Genomic DNA, 24,744 nt, shown 5'->3' on the forward strand with positions numbered 1-24,744 from the left:
AACAACAAAATTCAAAATACTCACACAGAGAAAGCTCTGTGGGGTCCTCAGTAGATTTTAGGAACACAAAGTAATCCCGGGAACGCAAAATTTGAGAATGACTATATTTCCCCATTAGCGGAAGAGCCGACATTGCATGCATACATTCATTGAGCCGTTGGTCCCACTTTGCTCCCAGGCACCTGCCTGTCTCCACAAGGCGTGTGAAACATTGATTGACCCATGTCTCCTCTGCAACTGTCGCTTATTAGTCTGTCAAGGTACCGTGTGTCTGTGGCATCTACTGGTTTTCTCTTGACTCTCACTCATAATATTAAACGGTCCACATGACTGCCGGCCGCCATGGATTTCTTCCTCTTCTGTGTGATGCCTGGTTGTGTGTGCCAATTTGTATTGGGTTGCTTTTTTTTCTCATAATGATTTCTAGGAGATGGTTTATATTCTTGACACTAAACCATCATCAGTTACTTGTGTTATATATGATACATGTATCTTGGTTCCGTTGGATTTACTTTGTTTTGCTTTGTCTCCTTTCTGTTGATTCTCAGCTCACAAAGCTCTTAAGTTTAACATGGTTTTTTATTAGAGCCTTTCCTCTTTTTTTAAGATTTTTTTCTATCCTAATTTATTTTTTAAATTCACATACATGGCGTGCCTGCTTCTCTGTTTATGTACCATGTGTATGCAGCTGCTCATGTAGACCAGAAGAGGGCCTCGTATCCCCCTGGAACTGGAGTTACAGATGGTTCTGGGCCACCATGCAGATTCTGGGAATCAAATCTGGGGCCTCTGCAAAATTAGCCAGTGCTCTTAACGGCTGAGCCCATCTTTTTAGCCACTAAAACCTCTTTTAAGGATGGTCTTTTGAGGGCTGGAGAGATGGTTCAGCAGTTAAAAGCACTTGCCCCTGCAGAGGACATGAGTTAAGTTCCCAGCATGCACCTGGTGGCTCACAACCCTCTGTAAGTCATTTCAGAGAAATACAGCGTCCTCTTCTGGCCTCTGTGGGCAATGCACACGCACATAAGAAAACAAGTAAATAAATATGACCTTTTTGTATCTCTTTAATCTTTCTCTAGCCCAGAGTTAAAAACCTATTCTCCTACATATTCTTTATTATAATTTGCTTTCTATACATCTTGAGTTACATTCGGAATTGCTTTTTATATGTAACATACGTCAAGAACACAGCTGTCTGTTTCTGTTTGTTTAGTTATCTGTACATTTTTCAGGAGCTCTCCCTCTTTCGGTTGGCAAGGTGACATTTATCATATGTCACAATTCCGGATGTGCACGCTTCTGTTTCAAGAGCCTTTTCTTCTCCTCTGGCCCATTTATCTCTCCGAGGCCAGCACCATTTGGCAGTAAGATTTGCCAGCCACGTTCTTTAAGTGTGTAAAGTGTTCCCTGCTCTTTCTTCCATATACTCTCCAGATCGGCTGTTTGCTTTTGATTTTTCAGACACAATGTCACTACATAGCCCTGGCCTCCTGGAATCCTCTTTAGACCAGGCTGGTCTCAAACTCATGGAGATCTGCCTGCCTCTGCCTCCTGGGCTAAAGGCGTAGGCCACCGTGCCTGGCTCTAGATTGGATTTTAATAGGATTCATTTGACTGAATTGATTGGAGAACCGTTAACCAACCTCTCCATGGTGCCGAGCCTCCTATCCGTGAAAGCGGTCACATTCCCAGTTGCAAGTGCTCTCTAAAACAGCGGTTCTCAACCTTCCTGGAGCTGCGACCCTTTAATATATTTTTCTTCTGCTTTGATGACCCCCAAACATAAAGTTATTCTATTGGTACTTCATAACTGCAATTTTGCTACTGTTATAAACAGTAATAAAAAATTTTTTGGAGATAGAAGTTTATCAAGGTGATGGTGATGCACAGGTTAAGAACTGCTGCTCTAAGATCTTGAAAATTTGTGAGATTTATTCCTAAAACCCTTATCATTCACGTCGCTGCTATAAATAGAATCTTTTGAATGTATTTTCTCTTGCTATACAAGGATACAGTTTGGGTTTTTGTTTGGTTGATTGATTGGTTTTGTTTATTTGTGTTTTTTGTGTTCTTTTTGTTTTGGGTTGGGTTGGGTTTTGGGTTTTTCAAAACACAGTTTCTATGAGTAGCCTTGGCTGTCCTGGAACTCTCTCTGTAGACCAGGCTGGCCTCAAACTCCTAGAGATCAACCTTCCTCTGCCTCTCGCGTGCTGGGATTAAAGGTGTGCAGTTTGGGTTTAAAACATGTCTTTTTGTACTCAACTATCTTGCTGATTCCTTCTCATTTTTCAGATTATTTTTTGAGTGAACAATCATATTCTTTCCGGAGTGACTAGGGTTTATTTGTGCTTTCCGGTCCTTTGCCTCGGTTTCATCTTAGTGTCGTAAAGTACTCATTGGGATTTCTCACATAACCCAGAAAAGGTCCAGTGACTTTGGGTATCTATATGTCTCAGGGTTTTACTGTTGTGAACAGACACTATGACCAAGGCAGCTCTTATAAGGACAACATTTAATTGGGGCTGGCTTACAGGTTCAGAGGTTCAGTCCAGTACCATCAAGGTGGGAGCAGGACAGTATCTAGGCTGCCATGGTGCAGGAGAAGCTGAGAATTTTACATCTTCATCGGCTGCCAGGAGAATCCTTACTGGCTTCCAGGCAGCTAGGATAAGGGTCTTAAAGCCCACGCCCACAGTGACACACCTGCTCCAAGGCCACACCTCCAAATAGTGCTTCCCCCAGGGCCAGGCATATACAAACCATCCCAGTATTCTTGTTGCCTTCCCAGTTTTAAGGGGACACTTCCAAGGTTTCTCAGCCAGCCAGATACCTAGCTTTTGTATTTTTCATGAATACACAACGTGAAATTTGTCAAGCGCCTTTTTCTGAATCTATTGAGATAATCAGACCACGTTTCTCACTGGGTCTGTTTATTGAGAAGCCTTTTATTTTCAGCGAAGACCTGTTTATATGTGGGTAGAGACAAGAATGCTACTTGAGTAGCCTTAGACCAAGGACAAATCTGACTTACTGGTCCTGGTGGAGTTTCATCAAGATTTAGCCCATCTTGAAATATATGACAGTTTCTCGGGTCACAGTATCTCACGCTTTGTCGGTAACAGTCACCCAGAGTTCTGAAAAGCTGCACAGGGTCCAAGATGAAGACTGAGATGCTACCTCTCCAGCAAGCACCCGCTGCTGCTGTTTCTGCTGCCGGGTCTGCTCACCTAAGACAGGCCAGGGTAGAGCAGCCTGCCAGGGAACATCGTTCTTGTTTTAAACCTCTAACCGTGCGTCTCAGCCTCTTGTTATAAATGAGAAATGGCTTAGTCCAGATAAGACAATAGGAAAGGCATTAAGAGAATTAGACTAGAAGTTGTTTTCGCTGGAATCTTGACCGGTGTGGATTGGGGTCACTTTGCCCACAGCTTTTCAGTATCAGCAGTTAAGGTGGTGACCATGACATCCCCCCTCCCTTCTGTCTGCCCCCCATAGCTTGACGTGGTTGGCGACGGTGTTGTGGATGACTATGAGAAGCAAAGGCCGAGTAGGAAACAGAAGAGCTTGGGGCTACTGTGCCAGAAGTTTCTAGCTCGCTATCCAAGTTACCCCTTGTCAACGGAGAAAACCACCATCTCCCTAGATGAGGTCGCTGTCAGTCTTGGTATGTATCACCCCATTGCCTGGAGACCTGCCATCTGTGACAGTGGGAAGCTGGTTACGTCGGGTGGGCCAGAGGCATCAAGTACCCTCGCTTACTGACAGAGGGGCCCTGTAAGAGGGTAAGGAGAGGGGTGAGGGCAGAGCTGCCTCCACCACCATCAAATGTGCATATTCAAAGAAGCCTAGATTTAAAGAGCCAAGCAGAAACTCTGGGTTTTTAACCTTAAAAATGTGGGGATTGAAACTATGGCTTAGTGGTAGAGAATTTGCCTAGCATGTTTAACCACTAAATCATTCAGGGGAAAATGTGTTTAATGGTAAAAGGTAATATTTTATATTTACATTGTATATTCGTCTCATCTTAAGTTCTTATTTCAGGATCTAAAAATAGAAGCTGGGCATGGATATCTCCAATCCCAGTACTTTTGAGACAGAGGGAGGACTATAACTTTAGGGCCAGCCTAGGGGACTCACTGAGACTCTGTCTCATAAAGAAAACTACAGGTATCTTGCTCTTTATTTATTCGAAACAATGCTTCAAAGAGTTTGGAACTAGTACTACTTCCTATATAAAACAAAAAATCGAGAGCAAGAACATGACGCTTGACCGCCCGCCTCCGCCACGGGCTCCACAGCAAGCCTGTCAGAACAGAAGACGCACAGCTGGACGTAACTCAAAGAGCTAAGCCTCCTAACAAAGGAGGATGCATATGTGCCCGTGGCGGGAGCATGCGTAAAGTGTGCTGCCTTGCACAGCTGTAAACACATACGCAGTTGCTTTGGAAGAGAGACCCCTAGTGGGCAGGGACTGCCTTTGGTTTCAGGATGATCGACTTATTGACAGTCATTAATTAGAATTCCTGATAATCTGGAGGTTTAGGGAGTATCCACTTTAAAAACAAGGAAGTTTTACCTACGGGGGAGGATTAAAGGGGAGAAGCTAGATAAATGGCCAATAGTTTGCATTTCGTAGCTCTCTTGTCTTCCGTAGCCCAGAGAAGCATGTTGCAATAGCAGGCTGATAGTGTGAATCGTTTGAGCTGATAGCTAAGAAGAGTCTGACTGTTAGATACTAAGACAGTGGAGAGACTGTGGGTTCTGAGGGGAAGACTTGGGACTAGGTAGGCAGATAGTGCCTGGCACTGGACTTTCCAAGCTTGTAACCTTTTCTCATGTGTAATATAATCTTGGAGAGAGGTCACAAGGTTGGGCGAATAAGATTAACAAGCTTAACTCAGTCCTGGCAGGAGTCTTAGGAAATGACCTTGCAGAAAATGAGGGCTAAATGAGATCATCTGGTATCCCCATCAGGGTTCATAGTCTCCCCTGGCCCTCGCATGCCTGCTGTATACTCAAGTTTCCCCTGGAGGTTTTGCATTGGTATTAGTGTTGCAGAACACAAAGACGAGAGGAGTTTGAGGGGGAATTTACAGTCCTGGGGAGGATAAAAGAAGAGAGAGACCCCTTTTCATCTGACCTGTAAATCGTGCCATGTTATAGCTGCGTTGGGACCAAACTCCAGAGATTAGCAAACAGCTTCTCAATGCCTCATGATGACACAGACGTGCTAAGTAAAACGAGCCATCATCTCTTCTCACGTGAGACTGAAAACTAGTGTCTCTAGGAGCTGTTTTCCTCAGTGACCATCTCTTGGCCTTGAGTCCGAACCCCTTGCTCCCTCCTAACTTGCAAGACCCCCCATTTACCCAAAGATGTTCGGAGTTTGAAATTGTCGTTTCGGGAGTCTGCTGCATTATAGACTTGACTCTGGTGTTAATGAATGATCATTTAAAGACTTGGGAACAACTTTAGTAAATTGGAAACGGAACAGCCTTCGCTTCTTATACTGAGCTGAGTGATGTTCTCCGTCTGTTCCTAGGGAAATAGACTAAAGAAAGCATAGTTGTAATCGCTAAGTCCTTGTATGTACCTAGGACCATAAGTAAAATTAATAAGACCACCTCAGAACAAAGGAGGAAAAGGAGGCAGAATGCCGTTAAGAAAGCCTTCCTTACAGCAAGCCCCAGAGTAGCCTGTAGGTCCTGAGACCTTCGAGTGGAACTTTATGTGCACAGTCCTGTAAACCATGAGACTTAGGCGTGATCAGGATGATCACGGGCTGCCACGTTTGGCATTTACCAAACTGACCTACTAAGTGCCCGTTTTTTGCACAATTCTTATTCTCAACGCTTTCCCTGCTTGGGACTCCTGGCCACTAGGTGGAGACTGGACAGCTTATTTATCAAACACAGAGTAACACAACAGCCAGGCATATGGCCACCCCCAGGGTGTCTCAGTTGCATTCACTTGACATTTTTAATGGGAAGGTTTGTGGGATGGTGCGGGCTACACAGGATGTGTTGTTATGCGGAAACAGGCTGGAGAAAAGAACCAGACAGCTCTGCACACGAGGCTCCCGCCCATACCTTCCGGCAGGACAGCCGGCACTGAGCCTTGGAGGAGGGACAAGCCAGTCAGGATCGTGAGTGGAAATGTTCTGAATTGACCATGAAATGCCTCTTCATGTGTGTGATAAAGCCCCTCTTCATCCCAGAGGTCCCTTTGTTATTTGGTGTCTTTCTCCCATTATATCTTTGAAGAGACCTTCCCTGGGTCTGTTTCTGGCAAAGGAGACAAACAGAGCATCTTTACAGACGGTTGGGTTTTCTACAAAGCTCCTGGAGGCTTGAGTCTGGATACTTAGATGAGAGCAAAGGGGACAGCAGGCCTGGGGCTGGTTACACCACAGGATGAGTCACGAACCAGAGATGGTTAGAATCTGCCTCTACCGTGACTCTTCATGTTAGTGGGGGGTTTTAGGTAGTTCCACATCATGTAATGCTGAGATAAAGGTAACATCTGTTGAGGACCCTTTATAGTAATGGTCAACAATTATTTCATAGGATAAGTACTGCACTATAGAAAAGTTAAAGAAGTCGGGCAGTGGTGGCGCATGCCTTTAATCCCAGCACTTGGGAGGCAGAGGCAGGCAAATTTCTGAGTTCGAAGCCAGCCTGGTCTACAGAGTGAGTTCCAGGACAGCCAGGGCTACACAGAGAAACCCTGTCTTGGGGGGTGGGGGGAGGAGGGGCGAGGGGAGGGAAGGTTAAAGAACTTCCTAGGGTGGAACACTTATAAGGGATAGACTGAGGAGTCATGTCCAGGGAATCTGATTCTAGCCTTTCACACTTAACTAGCATACATATTTTCAGTAATTAGAAGAACAGTCCGACTTGGGGGAGAGCAGGGAAAGGAGGTGAGTTTCACGGCAGCCTGCTCTGAGTTGTGTGCTTCACTGTTGGCCTGATGTTGGCAAATGGTGACTGAGAGGACAAGGAGAGCTACTGCCAACCAAGGCAAACAGACGACCCGTGTTCCTCCAGCCACACAAGAAGGGACCCCAAACCCTTGAATCTGGGGTTCCCAGTTCAAAGTGGAAAGCAATATTTATCATACATTTTCTTTACCAGACTGGTCAGAGTTTGTATATTAATTAATTGCTACATTAGTCAAACTCCCAAGAAAGGCCAGTACTGTCTGAGGAGGAGATAATTATTAGCACAGTGTAATTGATGGTTAATTGTTGCTCTCCATGTGACAGGATGTAGGATCATTACAGGAACACACTGTGGGTGAGCCTAGGAGGCTATCCCCAGAAAGACTGAACTGAGTAGGGAAGACCTACCCAAAATCTGGCAGCATGATCCTATGGGGTAGGGTCCCCTGCTGACCAAAGTGAGAAGTCGGGACCAGCTGAACGTCAGCCTTGTCTCATCTGCTTCCTGACTGTAACTGTACTCGCTGCTTCCTGTCCCGCCACCGTGACTGTTCACCGTGATGGGCTGTCTCCTCAGACTATGAGTCAGAGTGAACCCTTCCTTACATAGCATCTGTCAAGTATCTTGTCGCAACAATGAGACTAGTAACCAATACAAGTCTACAAGTTAGGAATGCAGTTCCCACCAGCCAGCTGTCATGTCCAGTAGGGCCCGCCGTTAGTCATACTGGCCCCTCCACCACAATGCTCGTTCACTTTGCTTAGCTGTGTTGTGTTGTCCGGTCACACAGGTGGCAGTCTGCCCGTCTCCAGAGTTTGCTACTCTGGATGTGTTTGAAGGTTGGTTCCCAAGAACAAGCAGGGTCTGTTTGAATCTTCCTCAGACAGACTCGTGGATTGCCCACAGTTGCTGGGCATTAACTTGGACATCAGACCCGCAATTCACAGACAGACACATGCCAGGACTTGATACTCAGAAATGTGCAGCGTTTGCATGATGGCTTTTGGCTTCTTCTTCGCAAACAGGTGTGGAAAGGAGACGCATCTATGACATTGTAAATGTGCTGGAGTCGCTGCACCTGGTCAGCCGGGTGGCTAAGAATCAGTATGGTTGGCATGGCCGGCACAGCCTCCCCAAAACCCTGAGGACCCTACAGAGGCTGGGAGAGGAGCAGAAGTATGAGGAACAGATGGCCTGCCTCCAGCAGAAGGAGCTGGACCTGATGGAGTATAGGTTCGGAGAACGCAGGAAAGACGGGTCTCCGGATCCCCGAGATCAGCACCTACTGGATTTTTCTGAATCCGACTACCCCTCTTGTGAGTCTGTCATAAACTTGTGAATAATAACCAAGAGAATAAACATGGGAGGTGGCAGTGTGACAGCCCTGGGGGGCGGGGGGCACTCTCTCACTCTGCCTACTGAAGGTCAGAGGGCTCCCCGCTGGGCTGCCCAGTCCTCGTCATATGTGACCTCTCTCCTGGTTAGAATACGTGAGCCGTATATGATGGTCACATACTGTTTGCCTTCTCAAAGCATTTTATTCAATGACTTGTTACAGTAAATTACCAAGGAAAGCGGCCTCAGTCGCTGAATCTGTTAACACAGACAGACAACACCTGCTTGCCTTTGGTGCCATTTAGTTGTTTGGGGTTTTCTTTTCTTTTCTTTTTTTTTTTTTAATATCTATATGTCTTCCTTTTCCTTTCTTTTCCCCAATTTAACATGTCTCTTCTTCTCACTGTGAACATCGGTGCCCATCAGTCTCGCATCCTCCCATTGTGAGGATGGCACATACCAGGCATCACTGGCACCCTGCCTTGCAACATTAGACACTAAAGGAAGAATAGAAAGGTTTTCTTAAGCTCCCCAGCTTCATGCCTTTTAGCCCCGACCCGTGAGGAAGTTCTTACCTGTTTAGCCAGAGGAGACAATCATCTATCGGGATTCTCTACCTGCCGTCCACAGAAACACACAGATAATCAGTTTCCTCTCTGGGTAAAGACAGGCACCTACTCTGTTAGGGTACATTCTAGACATTGTGATAAGAGAGAAAAATGAGGTTCTTGGGCTAGGGAGATAGCTAAGGACCTGAATCCAGATCCCCAGTACCCAAATAAACTAGGGCGCCATGGTGAGTGCCTATCTGTGATCCTAGCACTGGAGAGGCAGAGATAAGAGGATCCCTGGGGCTCTCTGGCCACCCAATCCAGCTGAATCAGCGAGCTCCAGTTTCTGTGAAAGACTCTGTCTCAAAAAATAAAATGAATAAGCAACTGGAATATGACACGTGGACCTCCGGGTTCCACGTGTGCATGCACCACCCATACACGCAAATGGAGTTATTTTGAAAGACGAGTCAGTCAGTATTCAGAAAATAACTGAACCCTAGCCCTCTCCTTTTTTTCTGCCTGCATTGATCTTTTCAGAAAGTTGCTTGAGGGAAACCGCCATGTGGCTTCCATCACGTGATGTAAGTATGAAGTGTTACAAGCAGCAGAAAATCCCCATCTCGGAGTCTTCGACTGCGATAGTCGTCTTACAAGATGCAGGAAAATCCTCCCGGATTTCCTTTATGGGCTTATTTTTGTGATGTGCATCCAGTAGGCTATTACTGGATGATCCTTCCATGTGTTGGTGGGGCGAGATAGCTCTGGAAAACTGGTGGCGAAGTCTTTCTTGTGGTAAATTCTTGTTATGATGATTTCGATTCTCCTTCCTCCTCCCCCCCCCCGTTTTAGCATCTGCAAACAGTCGAAAAGATAAATCTCTACGAATTATGAGCCAAAAGTTTGTCATGCTGTTCCTCGTCTCCAAAACCAAGATTGTTACCCTGGATGTAGCTGCCAAAATCCTCATAGAAGAAAGCCAAGACACCCCGGACCACAGCAAATTCAAAAGTAAGAGCCTTCACCTAATCCACGTACTCCACACAAAAAGAGAAGACGGCAGATGCTCTTTCCCGCCTCTGAAATAAATATGTACAGAGAGGGTTTTTATTGATGGTGCTGGCTTTGGAGAAATGTGTTCCTTGTGCTCACAAAAGCCCTCTGTTCTTTAAGAGGTCACTCATCTAATAGAACCCTGCCAAACCCAAGTCAGGCGCCTTCCCCCCAACCCCCAAGGTTACAGTGGCCAGGGAGGCAGAATGCACCCCAGGAGCGCAGGCCAAGGAGGGTGTGGTAGCTGTGCATTTCTCTATGCTGACACTACATCCAAGCAGACTGTCTGAGTGTTCTTTCCCCTTTCTTCCCATCCCCCGCCTACTTCTCCGAAGGGTGGAGATGAAAGTTGTCTACAGGTAAGCAGGCGAGGAGTGCTCAGGGTTGGTGTCCGGGTGGGGGACAGGGCTGCTCTTGGAAGGGAGACAGTCTCTCCAAGTCATACCCACACCCCTCTTCCCTGAGAGCGTTTGCTGCAGGGTCCGTGCCCTAGTGAATTCGCCAGTTGCTTTTTGGGGTTTGGCTGGAATAATAGCCACCCTGTGAGCAGGACGATAAATTAAGATAAATTCCAGCCCTGGCAATGGCCCTGACAGCAAGCTGAAGTCTAACCCTTTATTCATTTCTTGAATAGAAAAGTAGGCACACTATCTTGCTCTGTCTTTCTTTTTTTCAAAAAAAAAAAAAAAAAAAACAAAAACAAAAAACAAAACACCCCTTCTCTGTCTTTCTGTGTCTCCCCACTTGGCAATTGTACATGCAATTTCCAACAGTTTTTCCAGAATGCGTTCAGATGGCCCTCACGCCTCTCCCCCTTGGCTCAGGTTTTAGGTGAGCAGCTGCTGTTTTTCATGACTGTACCTCATGACCTTGAGTCTTGGGCGTTCTGTGTACCCAGGAGTGTGGCTTCACTGGCTGCCCAGGGAATACCTGTCATTTTCACAGGCCAGCTGCCTGTGAGGCAGGTGCCGCTGCCTCATGCTGAGGGACACTCAAGACAAGCATTTGCTGCCCACATACCAAAGCTGTATTCATGAAACCTTCGGTCTCAGCCTGTTTCCCAGTAGTTTTACTATAGTGAAGCCCCCCTGCTTATCAGCAGAGGATTCTTAAGATTCCAAGTTGTGGGTGAGGGAAGGACACTTTGTCCTCCTTCCATCTTGTGTGTCTGCAGAGGTTTCGGGTACATAGATCTTGAGTGATATCATGACAGAGTCACTAATCTCATACTGCCTGTCCTCTGGAGGTTTATGTGGTGGCCAAGGGATGTTCCCTGTCACCTAAATTACAATGTGACAGCATTACGCTTGGCATGACCGTAGTTGTGTTTTATATCTTCAAGCAAAGGTCCGGAGGCTCTATGACATAGCTAATGTTCTGACCAGCTTGGCTCTGATAAAGAAAGTTCACGTGACAGAAGAGCGAGGCCGTAAACCAGCCTTCAAATGGATCGGGCCCGTGGACTTCAGCTCCATTGGTAAGGAGAAGCAATTTGATAAGGACCTCCCATATAGTCCTTTGTATATTCTGCATATAGACAGCAAAACTGACCTTTTCCCATTCCCCATGTCACATGGAACATTAGACTAATGACCTCCTTCTTGCTAGCCAGAAAACATCGGTGCGGGTTGCCATGTGTACATCTGAAAGGAAAGTACTAGATGCTTAGACCGTGAGTTTCTGTAACTTTCAAGTATACATATTTATAAGGTTTTTATTTGGTTCTGGAACTTTGTTCCTGAAAGTTTAGGACTAAAGGTCTAAAACGACACTTCTGGGTTACTTCTATGTAGACAAAATAAACCGTCATTTTATAGGGAAGTCCCAAATAGCATTAAAAAGCTACAATCTACTCAAAACTAGCATGACATAAGGCAGGTAGCTTCTAGATCTAGTGGGGACATAGTGACTACCTTTTATGTAATTTAGTTAAAAGGTTAAATACACCAGGATTTTGCTAAACCATCACAGGTGTTACCTTGTGTTTATTCACAGTTAACATCTAGGCAGTCAGGGGCTGGGTCTTCTGTGAAAGGTACTTTGCATGTGTCTCTGCTACCTGGGCACAAGCCTTTAAGATTATTCTTAAATTGTTCAGTGTTGGTGTTAGTGGCATAAATTTATAAGTAGGACTTATAAAAGTTGCAGTTCTCTGCTTCCCTGATAACATTAGGATCTAGATTCAAAACAAAACAAAACCACTTAAAATCAAGTGTAACTACTTCAAACCCAGTGAGTATTTACTGAGTGTGGACTGAAGGCCAAGTACTGTACCACATGCCATGAGAGATTTAAGTTAAGTGCAGGGCAGTCCATGCCCACCTGAGATAAAAGATGTCATCATTGTCCTGCTTCAATGCCTTTGGCTTCTCTTCACCTGGGAAGCCTCTCCTTTGCATTTAAAATAGTCCTGCCTTCCTTAATGGTAGGGATGCATTCTGAGATATACACCATTAAGCACTTTCATCCTTACGTGAATATGACAGAGTCCAGCTACACCCAAGAGGTCACTAGACAATATAATCTTACAGGAGCAGTGTTACATAAACTCTACACCTGACCCAAGCATCCCGTAACATATGACCATGTTGTCTCGGCCCTTATCTGGCTCAGATACCAACCCCATAATGTTCTCCCTGGTCACCTAGAGCAAAGAGCATCTATGCTGGACAGCTGCAGTATGGGAATTTCTATTTCAGGATTTCCCTTGCCTTACACATCCAAGGGCAGATCCATCTTTTGTCAAAGGCGTAGACTTGGCACCAGTTTGGAAGTTAGAAAGCAATTGAGTTCTAGGTGGGTGGTACTGGCTCTGTAGGAATTTAGAGCATGCAAATAAGGATCCGTTGCATTCCGTTTTGGTAAACTTGAAGAATAACATATTTAGGGGTAAATCTGCATTGGGGAGATCTCCCGTCCCGATTTAGGTATCGAACATGGGGTAGACAACGAGGTGACATACAATGAGCTGGGAACACACTTTTGGACATCCTGTAAAGTTGAGCCAAGAATTAATCTTGGCTCTAATAGAAGCAACAAGGAGTCTTTGAGCGTGGAGATGATAGAGGAGAAAGATTGCCATGTTGGTGATGCCGTCGAGCAAATCGGATCAGTAGAGACACGAGGTTCTTCCGTTGAGAAACCGAGGAGTTCCGATTCCTGCACAGCCTGTGAGCCCACAGCTGCCGAGCCCTGTTGTGGTTCAGTGAGGGTGAATTGCAAACTGATCGGACCCTACCCTTCAGCAGCCTGTATCATTTCTTCTACATTCTCCAGCTCTGGTACTGACGCTTTCTGTCATCAACCCAGCGACCACGCTTAGGAAATCCTTGATTTCCTCTTCACCCCTTAAGGGTCTCACATTTCAACTTCATTACTGTCTCCCCCTTCTCTCTCGCCGGCAACACAGTTTATTGTATGTGGGTGGTTTTTTTCTTTTTAATTTTATTGGGGTATCACTGGGACGCAGTAAATAGCAGAGTTTGATAAGTTTTGAGTGCGCATGTAATTTGGGTTAAATAATGAAGGTACCTTCCTCACACGTGGTCCCTGCTGGCTCACCCCTAGATGCTCTGCTTTTAGGACACACACTCAAGGTCTGCGTGTATAATTCTAGAATTATAAGTGGGTTATAGTAAGTTGATCTTCATTACCCATGGATTCCATATTTGTAAATCCACATGCCACTAAAATTTCTTTATCGCTCTAAAATAGGGTTCATGGCTTTTATAGTCATTTACATATATGCAAAACAACAAAAGGGGGTGGGGTTGAGTTTTCCAGTGGACTCATTCCAGATGAGGGTGTACAAGGCTTCTTGTTTCAGCTTCACGGTCTTTAGTGTCATGTGTTTACATGCTTGTACTTTTGGTCAGTGACTCTGCTTCTTGAAATGCTTTCCTAGAGGGACATCAGCAAGATGGCTAACTATAGACACCCTCACGTTGTGGTCACCACCCATAAAGTGATTTTCATTGCTACTTTATAACTATAATTTTGCTCCTGTTATGAATCATAATGCAGATGTCTGATATACAGGATGTATATTCCTTGTCACAAACTCACCCAAAAGGGTAGCAACCCACAAGGTGAGAAGTGTTGATCAAGGGGAAATGAAAGTGAGAACCCAGCAGTCTCCACTCACCGGGTACCTGAAACGTATCTGCAGCCCTCACGGGTCCTAGGAAAGAGCCCGCCATCTTGAAATTCAATTCAGGCAGCCAGGATGTTGTTCCTAAACAGTTCAGCTAGCTCGGCCTTGTGAACAACCAGCCTTGTTAACCCTCCTCATCCCAGGAAGTTCCCTGGGCAATCCCCCCTGAGTAGCTCAGTTTACAGAGGTCCCTGTGTAACCAGTGGCTCTTCCTAACTTCTTCTTGTCCCAGAACCACCTGACCATTCATGTCAGCCCACCCTAGCTAGAGGAAGCGTCCCAGCAACAAGCTAGTGTCTGAGGCCCACAGTGGCATCGTACCAGTAAATCTCTGGGAAGCTTGACCCACCAGGGCCCCGCTGGGAAGAGTGGCCCACTCCTCCATGACCTTAAAAGCAGCCACCAATCCATTGAGACTTCTGGAAACCAGTTCTGTGGCCCTGCTCATTCTCCTCTGGTCCCAAATGGTGACTGGATAAACTCTGTTCTCAGTTTCCTCCCGAGGAAGCTCTAAGAAGCAGACTGGACCCCACCTACCTATTTTCAGACCAGGAACCTGCCAGACCGCTGACCTTGAGTATATTAGCTTCCAGGGAGCCTGAGACTTCATCCATGCAGCCCTCGGATATTCACAGGAGCCCTGACAAGTTTCACTTGTTTACAATGCTCGAGTATTAGCAGGCACCTCGCTCCTGAGCATGCTCTCCTGCACATCTGGACCCTCGGGGACAGCATTACCTCTGTAACGGAACAGACGGGCACCCCACATCCAGATACACTGCAGAACCACCGGCAAACGCGCTTCCCCTGAGATAGCTGCTTGGCAGCCGGCAGCGTGTTCTGCATGCTCTGCAGCGTGAGCCTCTAAGACACCCACATATGTTGCAGATGTTAATTATAACTGAAGAAGTTGCATGACTAAAACATCTGCCCGGAGCCTAAGCCAAACAGCCTGTCCGCATACTGCCATTGGACATCGTGCCAGGAAAAAGCCTTGCTGTAGAAACCACCCTGTAAAACTGGTAGTCAACGGTTCTTCCAGCTGGAGAGTCAACACACGAGCTCCAAGTCAACGCACGAGAAACATTTTTAAGATGTAATGGAACCACATAGGAAATTCAGCCACGGACTCCAAAGGAAAGGAGCTTAATTACCTGACAGAATTCAAAAGTATAATTCCAAGAAATTTAATGAGCCATGAAAGTGTATGGATTAAGAAACTAGATTATTGTGTGTATAAGAAATTTAGTCAAGGAGCAGGAGATCAAGTGAAAACCAAAGAGAAATCTTCGAGCCAAATAATAACAATTAAAAAAAAAAAAAAAAGTCAAGAGGCCCAACAACAGAATAGATTATGCAGAAAGAATTTCTGAACTTGACATCCTTTGAACAGGACAGGTTAAAAACAAAGAAAAATGAAGAAAAAGAATAAAACTTAATGCCTTTGAGACTTACTCAAGCAGAAGTAAGCAAGCATTCGTATGGTGGTATTCAGAAGGGAAGGCCCTGAGAATCCGACACTGCTTAGAAAGTGCCGTGAAGTTCTCAAGTTCTTGGGAACGACAGAGAAATCCAATCTCGAGAAGCACTCAGGCACACGCACAAAATCTAAGAGGCCCGACAACAGAAACACCTCTCAGGCATGTTATCATATCCAAACGCACAAGATGCAAGTGTCAAGTGGCATTTCCATTGGACCAGCCCACCTCTCAACCCGGGGCCTTACACCAGGAGAGAATGCAATGATATTAGTCAGAATCCTAAAAGAGAAAGTGGACATCCTAAAAGCTCCGTGGATAAAAACACTTGCTGCATGTCTGTGAGAACCAGTTAGGATACCCACACCTCCAAAGGGCTCACAGGCACCCTCGCCTACATGGATGCCAATGACTGATCGCATATATAATTGTTTTAATCCTAAAAGGGGAAAAAAAAAATAGCTGAGAATACTATTTCCAGGAAAGAAATCTTTGAGAAATGAGGCTAAAATGTTTTCTAAGACAAAGCAAAAGCTGGTTAAATGCATCCCCACCAGAACAGCCTTGTAGACTTGTGAGAAAAGTCCTCAGGCTGGTGAGGTGACTCAAGAGGTAAAGCCGCTTGCTGCCATGGCTGACAGTTTGTGCCTGAGCCCCAGAACTCAAAGAACCACCCAAGATAACTCTGAAATGACGAAAGCAGTCTTAACACCAGGAGCCAAAGGATAACTATACCACAAGAATATAAAACATGCAAGCAAGGTTGTTTCAGAAAAGAGAGAATCAGACCTTATTAATGTAGAAAGCCGCACCTCCAAGAGGAAGAAAGGAGGATGCTCAGAACAACCAGAGAATAACGAACAGGATGGTAACGTACGTCCTATCAGCGATGACGGATGCACACAGATGACAACCCCCCATCAAGATGAAGGCCGCTGAATGAGTACACCGAGGCAATGAAAAGCAAACTAGAGTAGGAGAGAGATAGGCTACACAGACAGGGACTGAGACGAAGAGTAGCTATAGTTTTACATCAGATAAAATAAGCATTTGTATCACACATGGTAAAAAGATGCAATGGGAACTTGATCATAAAAGGACCAATTCAACCAGAAATGTAAATGTTTGTATATACACTTATTACTAAAGTATCCAAGTATAGAAAGCCAACATGATTAGATCTCTGTGAGTTCGAAGCTACCCTGGTCGACAAGGTCAGTTTCGGGCCAGCCAGGGCTACATAGGGCAACTGTCCCTCAAGAAATGAGTGACTGGTTGGAGGCTTCACTGCATTCTGCGATGGGTGTGTCAGCCAGATTTTAAATATCCACAAAGAAACATCCAAATGAAGCTATACTGTTAGAGTAAACGGACAAACGGACTCTTAGTAGAACATTTCCTCTGACAGCTATAGAGTTCACCACCACATCAACATGAGGAGCTTTCTCTGAGGTCATGCACGTGCCACACCAAAAACAAGTCCCATCCATTTAAATTAATTAATTAATGAGTGTCTAATAAATAAATATAGTATCATCTCTGGCCACAAAGGAATCAAACTAGAAGTCAACAAAAGAACTTTGTAAGTTGTACAAATAACATTACATTAAACAACATTCCCTTGATGTTCCATCTGTGGAAAGATCAAAGGGGATATTTAAACTTTTTTAAAAAATAAAAGATAAATGGAAATTAAGTACAACGTGAAAATCTGTGGGATAGAGCAGAAGTAACAAGAAGGAAGTTTGTAACAAGTGCCTGTATTTAGCAAAAACAGGTTTCAAATAAACAGCTTAATGAGGCAAGTGAAAGCCAGAGAAGAGCTGAACACAGTAGAAAGACATGTTAGCTACCATCTTAAATCTTTCACCATTCTTGCCTGGCATAGCACCATCAGGGCTGAGACATAAGTCGGAAAGGAAAGAATAGTGAAATGACCAGTTTCCAAACAGTGTGACTATGTAAAGGAAAAAAACCTAGACACCACCAAACCTTTTAGAAGCAACAAGTGGATTCAGACAGATTGCAGAATACAGACCAGCAGACAAGAATGAGTTATGCTTGCACACAACGATAACAAGAAAGAAGCCAAGGAAGCGATCCTATTCACAACAAATAAAATGCCTACAAGCAAATTTCACAAAAGGGAGGATGTATCTGCAACAAACTGCAAACCTGGTGAAAGGAATTGACCACAGCTTCTCAAAACTGTAATCCCAGTACTCGGGAAAGAGAGAGGAGTGGATCTTTGTGAGTTCTATGCCAGCTTAGTCTACATACTTAATTTGAAGTAGCAACGCTATAGACACCCAAAACAAAATGGGGGAAAAAAATTCTGAGCCAAAACCAGAAAACCAGGAGCGTTACAATACTTCACTTCAGAGCCTTACTGCAGAGTGGGGACCCAGACAGGATGGTAGTCCTTGACTCCAGAACATCCTAGAGCCTAGAGCATCCAAACAGAGCTACTCCGCTTGATAGTCAGCCAAGCAGAATAGTAGGCCGAGAAGTCCTGTTTACAGCCAACTAATCTTTGACAAAAGTGACAAGAGTCTCTTCAATAAATGGTGCCAATAGAACGATAACATTTTCATAAGACTCTGGAGTTTCATCTCACTAAAAAAAAAATAGGCCATTAAGCCATGATTCTTCTAGAAAACAACAGGTGAAATACTTCAGGGCATTAATCTGGGCATTATTTTTTTTTTTTTTTAGTACAATCCCAAAAGCATAGTCAATAAATAACATTGGAAAATAAGAATATATCAAACAAAACAAAAAAAAATCTCAATACAGCAAACAGTGAAGAAGAACTCTACAAAATGGCAGGAGATCATTGTGAACTGTCAAGGAAATAATTTCCAGACTATAAAATTCAAACAACTGGTGGGGAGATGGATAAAAACCGGTTACATGTCCAAGTGTCATTCGTCACAGGGAAGTGTCTCGCTCCAGTTAAATGACTGTCTATCCAAAAGACAAAACGCACGCTCTTTGGATATCACTGCTAGGATCGCAAAGTAGTATAGCCATAGCCGGAGGCGACGTGGAGGTTCCTCAGAACGGAGAGCCGAAGCTACCTGTCTTCCAGCAATGCCACTAGTAGCCATGGGAACGGAGACCAGTGTGTTGAGGAGGTAACTGCAGTCAGGGTTGTCACAGCACTGTTCGCAACAGCCAAAACAGTGGAATCAACCTGTCTATCGTCAGAAAAACAGAGAAAACGTAGCCTGTGTGAACAGGAGACTAGACCACTTCCCGCTGATGAGGCAGTAACATTTGGTCAACAGTGCCCTCCTTCCTTGCCATAATGCAAGTTTCCTACTCTTGTGCCTGCCCTGTGTGAGCTACGGGAGGCTCTCCACTCCCAGTGCCTCCTTCCTTGACCTCCCGCACTGTTCCGACTTCTCATACCTACTGTACTGAGCATTTTGGGGAGCCCTTCCCAAGCCCCCAGCATTCTGTCTCCTGGTTTGCCCTCCTCAGCATTCTGCCTTGTGAACTCCAGCTCTGCCATCATGCTTTTGTTCACCCAGCTGCACCCTCCTCGGCAGGAGAAGCTATCAGGTTCCTTCACCTGGACCGAGAAACATCCTCCAGGAAGTGCAGTTGAACAGTCAAAGCTTGCCTAATTTCATTTCCCCTTTAAGGGGTCATTGTCTTCCCAGATCCTAAGAGCCACGGATGTGTCCATTTCTGCTCGGCATTATATTTGATTCAGGAGAGCAGGCAAATACGGTCCCTGAGGCTGGCTTGACCTATTTTGTTGTCGTTGTTCGTTCTTTTTGTTTTATTTTCTGATTTTATAAAAAGAACATATATTTGGGCTTTTGTTACGGGAAAGTGAAAGCCGTAAAGATTTTTTTTTTTTTTCATTCAGTCTCAAAGCTGTTTGAGGTGAAAGTGCATTTTCTGAAAGTCGAGCTGGACTTTTCAGTGTGTGTTAAATCAGATTTATAATTAAAATAGATATGCTTTGAGCTTTATAAGAAACAAACAGCCAAGGCAGGTATGATGATCTGGACCACAGGGGTGGCTGTCCAAGTTCCAGAACTTTCCAACCTGACTTCACACTGACACCCTGAAGCATAAAATGGTCTCCATCCCCAGCCTCTAGCCCTGAGGGCTGCTGACTTTATTCCTTTGGTCACCTGGTAACCAGGCCTCTCGCTGAGTAAGAGAGAAATGAAAAAGGCAGAGTAGGGAATTGAGACTCGTTTTCTGCATTGCCCTGGAGCTTCAGTGAGAGAGGCTGATCTCAATTCATCTTGAAAGTGAATCTCAAAACATGCGTATGGACTGAACCCGGTCAGGTTTCTTTGCTGTTGGACCCTAACGGAGCATTAAAATGCCAGGCCTGTTCTAATTCGGGTTGAAGAACATCTTGCCCCACTTTGGTTGCTGTTAGCATAATTTTACGATACATATGGGTTCACTCTTCATTTTATAGTTAGCTACTTTTCTTTTTCCAGTACATGGAAAGAAATTAGGGTCTGAGATAGCTCGTTAACTTTTTTTTTTAAAAACTGAGTAACTCCATTTCAGTTTTAAGTTCAAAGCCATCTCTCTCTTTTCTAATTTATTTTTGTTTTATATACAATGATGTATTGCCTTCATGAATGTCTGTGTGGGGGTGTCAGAGGCCCTGAAACTAGAATTACAGACAGTTGTGAGCTGCCACGTGGAAACGGAACCTGAGTCCTCTGGAAAAGCAGCCAGTGCTCCTAACCACTGAGCCGTCTCTCCAGCCCCCTGGAACCATCCCTTTAAAGAGATGAAAATGACCCAAGGTGGTAGCTATACAGCATTCCAGTTCTCTGTCTCTCTCTCTAGATGAAGAACTGTTGGACGTCTCGGCATCCGTCTTACCAGAATTGAAAAAGGAAACATATGGCCAGATCCAAGTGTGTGCAAAAGAGAGACTGGCGAGATACGGTTCCTTTAACACGGTTCAGACATCTGAGAAGATACAGAGAAAAGTGAACTCAGAACCCAGCAGCCCACAGGGAGGAAAACAAGGTATCTGCCCTTGTTTGGCCCTTGGAGTCCATTGGTCGCCATGGAGACGTAGCCTTGGCGATATGCAGGCATTTTCAAATTATTTCTCTAGACCACGCCATTTTTTTTTTCTCAACCGCCAACTTTTCGCTCGCCTGAAGTCAAACAATTATTGGCTGCAAAAGACATGCTGACTTCACAGTGTGTGAGCATAGCCCCACGCCTGAAATTGATCCAGGCAGCCTTGATCAATCCGCTGGCTATGCTTGGCCTCCTCAATATGTCACAGATGTTTATGACTTGGGAAACAAGACTGGTTTTGCTTTCTTGCTTATTCTTAATGAGACCTGGAACCGTCATTAACACTGACTTCTGGACACTGCCCTTTTTGAAACAAAACCAGAACAGATTTGAGGTAGTCTTCACAATCCCTCAGCTGTGAGGAATGTTGTGTGTATCCACGCAAATAAGGCTTCTTCTGTATTTGCTAACCTTCACGTTCTCCTCCAGGGTCAGCCTATTCCCTGGAAATTGGAAGTCTGGCAGCCATCTACAGACAGAAAGTAGAAGATAATTCGCAGTAAGTAAGAACCCAGAGTGTGTTCTCTTCTATTTCTTAGTGTTAATGTTGGTCATACTGAAATTGATCCATCGCAAAATGGATTTTTTTTTTAAGCCACTCTTTTTATGAAGGAGTGACACATCTTTCCCTATGTGCCCAACACTGGGATAATATGACACAGATGTCTGAAAACTGCCCCCTAAGCTACCGTACCTTAAAGGAAGCAAAATGGACAAGACTGACACACTGAGAACTCACGAGTACTAACCTTACTTTCTCATCCCCGTAGCTCAATTATCTAATAAACACCGGGTGTTTTCCCAGCAGCCCGTGTTTATTACCCTCTATACCAACAGTCTTTTCAGAGGCTGAGATATTTATCCTCCTTAAAGAGGGAAGAAACTAGAATCCCGAGGTGTTGAATAAGCGGTCCGAGTTCACATAGCTCACACGCGACAGCTGATTCAATCCCCTCTGAGTTTAAACATGCTATGTGATTTTGAAGGTGTCTTAAAGGACACAGACAGAGCACTAGGAAGGGACGAGAAGAAACAGACTATGCAGCGGGGCTGAGAAGAGGCACAGAATGGTAATTAGTGGAGCTGCCGTTTGTCCAGACAGGACAGTTAGATGAAATATCATTAGTAAGAAGCATTTCAGGGGTGAGTGGGCATCGTGAGGATAAAGGCTATTACTATCAAGGCTGATGACCCAGGTTTAGTCTCTGGGTGGGAAGCACAGACCGTCTCCCGATGGCAGGTCACAGAACAAGGGGTGTGTGTTGGTCCCCGTCTGTCATGGTGCATATCGGAGCCATGTCGGCTGAACACAGAAAGACCGAGGACAGTGTAAGACGGTGACTTAGGAGTCAGAGGCATCTGACGGCATCTCGGGGTGGGGTCATGGTGAGCTTTCTGGTGGAGAGGGAGGGGCTGACCGCCATGCCTGGGTAACACGACTCTCAGAGCTCAATCGCTTGCCTAGGGAGGCCACGGTTGGAGAGAACAAATCATCTTCGCAAAACTGACCCTGGGCAGTGTGTGATCTGCGCAGCCAACAAAAATCCACACCCTCTCCCTACCAGAGGTTAATCTACTTCAACACATGAACTAAATTTAAAGCCCATTAACATAGTGAATGTTTTTTTTTGGGGGGGGGGGTGGTTATGTATAGAAGGTCCAACTTAAAATGGGGCTTAATTTTGAATAAGGACCGCCTAAGCATACTTTATTAATACTGAGCAAACTCAGAGGATAACAAAATACCAACCTGGTAGGTGGATAAGTTTACTTCCTCGTTGCTCACTCCCCCCACCCCCACACGCACTGAATTCTGGGTAAGCTAGATTAGCTTTCCTGTACATCAGCCTGACCCAGACTTTCCCCTCTACTCTTGGTCTCCCAGTAACTGGGAACCCCGTTATTACCATCGAACAGACCTGCAACGAGGCTCAGCTTCTCGTCTTTAGGAGGGTGGATTAATTTCTGAGCTTGGCTTGGGTTTGCCTCAGTAATAAACAGGAATGAGGGTAGCTATGACTACATAGCATTTGCTTCAGGGCCGAATGCTTGATACGTGGTAACCAATAGCTATGGAGGAACCAGTGTCTGCAGTCACCTGAGAGCCCCAACATCTCTTGCACACTGTTATCTCATGTCATCCCTAGCCATCCATCCAGAGTTACCCCATCTGCCTCTGGGTGACAAGGGAGGACATCTGACTATCATCTCTGGAGTCTTGCATCACTTCAGGCTTGGAATGCTGAGAATCAGGAGCTGTGGCAAAGCTCAGAGATTGGATGGTACACATTGTATCTTTTTATTTCAGCGGGGAAGCCTTTGTCAGTAAGAGAGCGGTGCCTCCAGCCAGCAGCGTCTTGGACCCTGCCCTCCCCGTGGACTCCGAGTACTGTGTCAAGCCTTTAGCCCAGCCCGTATTTTCTGTTGCTCAAACAGATTTGCCGCCCTTTTCCACACAGAATGGTCTAAGTGGACAAGTAGGTGTCCCCATTCCTTCTGCAGCCTCTGATGCAGAGAGCTTAAAGCCAGCTCTGCTCACCGGCCAGCCCCTGGTCTACGTGCCCTCCACCTCACTCTTCATGCTATACGGGAGTGTGCAGGAGGGACTGTCCCCAGAGTCAAGGTCAGAGGAGGACGGTGGTGGCTCCAATGTCCCAGCTGACCTGTCAGTGGCACCCTCTGCTCAAAAGCGCCTGTGTGAGGAGAGGAATCCTCAGGAGGAGGATGAACCCGCCATGAAAAGACAAAGTCAGGAATTTGAAGACAGCCCCTTATCCCTAGTTATGCCCAAGGTAAGGGAGTGTGGGTGAATGAATGTGTCTGGTGTTCGCTCTGAGTTTAATGAAGTCACATACTCTCAAGCGGTGTAGTCTGGAATAGGACTATATTTTCATGTGTTCCTCATATATTTCATGAAGCCCTAGGCTGGCTTTCCCAAAATAATCGCACCATAAAATAATACTATAAGAAAAATGATTTTTATTTAAAAGAAAAAAGTCACACTTATAAATTGCCCCCCCCCCAGTGTATATGGGAGAAAAAAAACCTTGCCTGTCAGTACAGAGTAGTAACCACTGTTGACGTGTTTGTATGTTTCTTCTCAGTATTTTTTTATGAACTTTAAAAAAAAAATAACAAGTTTGGAAACATTACAGAAATCATTTGGGCCCTGGGAACAAACAGTGGGGTTCCTGAGCCAAGACTGTGGGTGCCTCTGGAGGGCTGGGACAGACTGGGTCAGCTCTCTTCACTGCCCAGAGATTCTGGTTCCTTAGCTACAGAATAAGAACAAGAGAGACTGAGAGACAACCAGAGGGCTTTCCTCCCAGCAATTCCAGTGGGTCTCAGTAGGCCAGGCACTCAGCATGGAAATTACTCCGTTAATTAAGATGATAGTCCCATTAATTAAAAAATAATAATAATTCTACCTTTCCCTTGCCCAAATGGGTTTTTCTGATTTTATATATAGCCCAGCATTTCGGATTAGAAGTGTAAGGAGCCAGTAGGTGTCCCCCGTTCCTTCTGCAGCCTCTGACATAGAGAGCTTAAAGCCAGCTCTGCTTGCCGGCCAGCCTCTGGTCGTGCTAACGGTAGAGCAGGTGGAGGTGTCTGAGAGTAACTAGAGTGGATTATGTACATGCGTGAAATTGTCAAAGAACTAACTTAGGGCAAAGTAAATCAAATGACAAGCACATGTGTCAGACACCAAGGCGGCTCTGGGCAAGCCCACTTCTCTTAGAAGACCCTAAAACAGTGGTTCCCAGCCTTTCTAATGCTACAACCCTTTAATACTGTTCCTCGTGCTGTGGTGACCCCCCCCCTTCCAGCCATAAAACTATTGTTGTTGTTGCTTCTTCGTAACGGTAATTTTGCTAATATGAATTGTTAATGTAAATATCTGATGTACTTTCATTGTTACAAAATGACCTGGGGGCCGCAACCCCCAGGTTGAGAACCCCTGCCCTAGGAGACTACAGCACAGCACCAATACTCCTTATGGGTTACCAGCACAGGGGTTTCATAGTCCGAATGCCATGGCCAAATTGGCATCATCATAATCTCAATCGTGTGTACTTAGGTGTCACAAGCTTACACATACACACACACCTGTTTCTCTACTGTACCTATTAAATAGAATCAAAACAACCAGCCGT

At 45.2% G+C, this 24,744-nt stretch overlaps 1 protein-coding gene across 2 annotated transcripts in view; it reads left to right on the forward strand.

The window, feature by feature from the left end:
• The window catches only part of E2f7 (E2F transcription factor 7), a 42,196-nt gene that overhangs the window by 11,574 nt on the left and 5,878 nt on the right, over positions 1–24,744 (forward strand). The window contains exons 4-10 of one of the 2 annotated variants that reach the window (XM_076920188.1): positions 3,496–3,664; positions 7,967–8,257; positions 9,680–9,838; positions 11,223–11,357; positions 20,345–20,530; positions 21,020–21,089; positions 22,899–23,382. In XM_076920188.1, the coding sequence (XP_076776303.1) occupies positions 3,496–3,664; positions 7,967–8,257; positions 9,680–9,838; positions 11,223–11,357; positions 20,345–20,530; positions 21,020–21,089; positions 22,899–23,382 (1,494 nt within the window). The remainder of the gene's footprint in view (positions 1–3,495; positions 3,665–7,966; positions 8,258–9,679; positions 9,839–11,222; positions 11,358–20,344; positions 20,531–21,019; positions 21,090–22,898; positions 23,383–24,744) is intronic. The other variant, XM_076920189.1, reaches the window with a different exon arrangement.

Source organism: Arvicanthis niloticus, chromosome 22 (genome assembly GCF_011762505.2).
Source record: "Arvicanthis niloticus isolate mArvNil1 chromosome 22, mArvNil1.pat.X, whole genome shotgun sequence".
Classification (NCBI taxonomy): Eukaryota; Metazoa; Chordata; class Mammalia; order Rodentia; family Muridae; genus Arvicanthis; species Arvicanthis niloticus.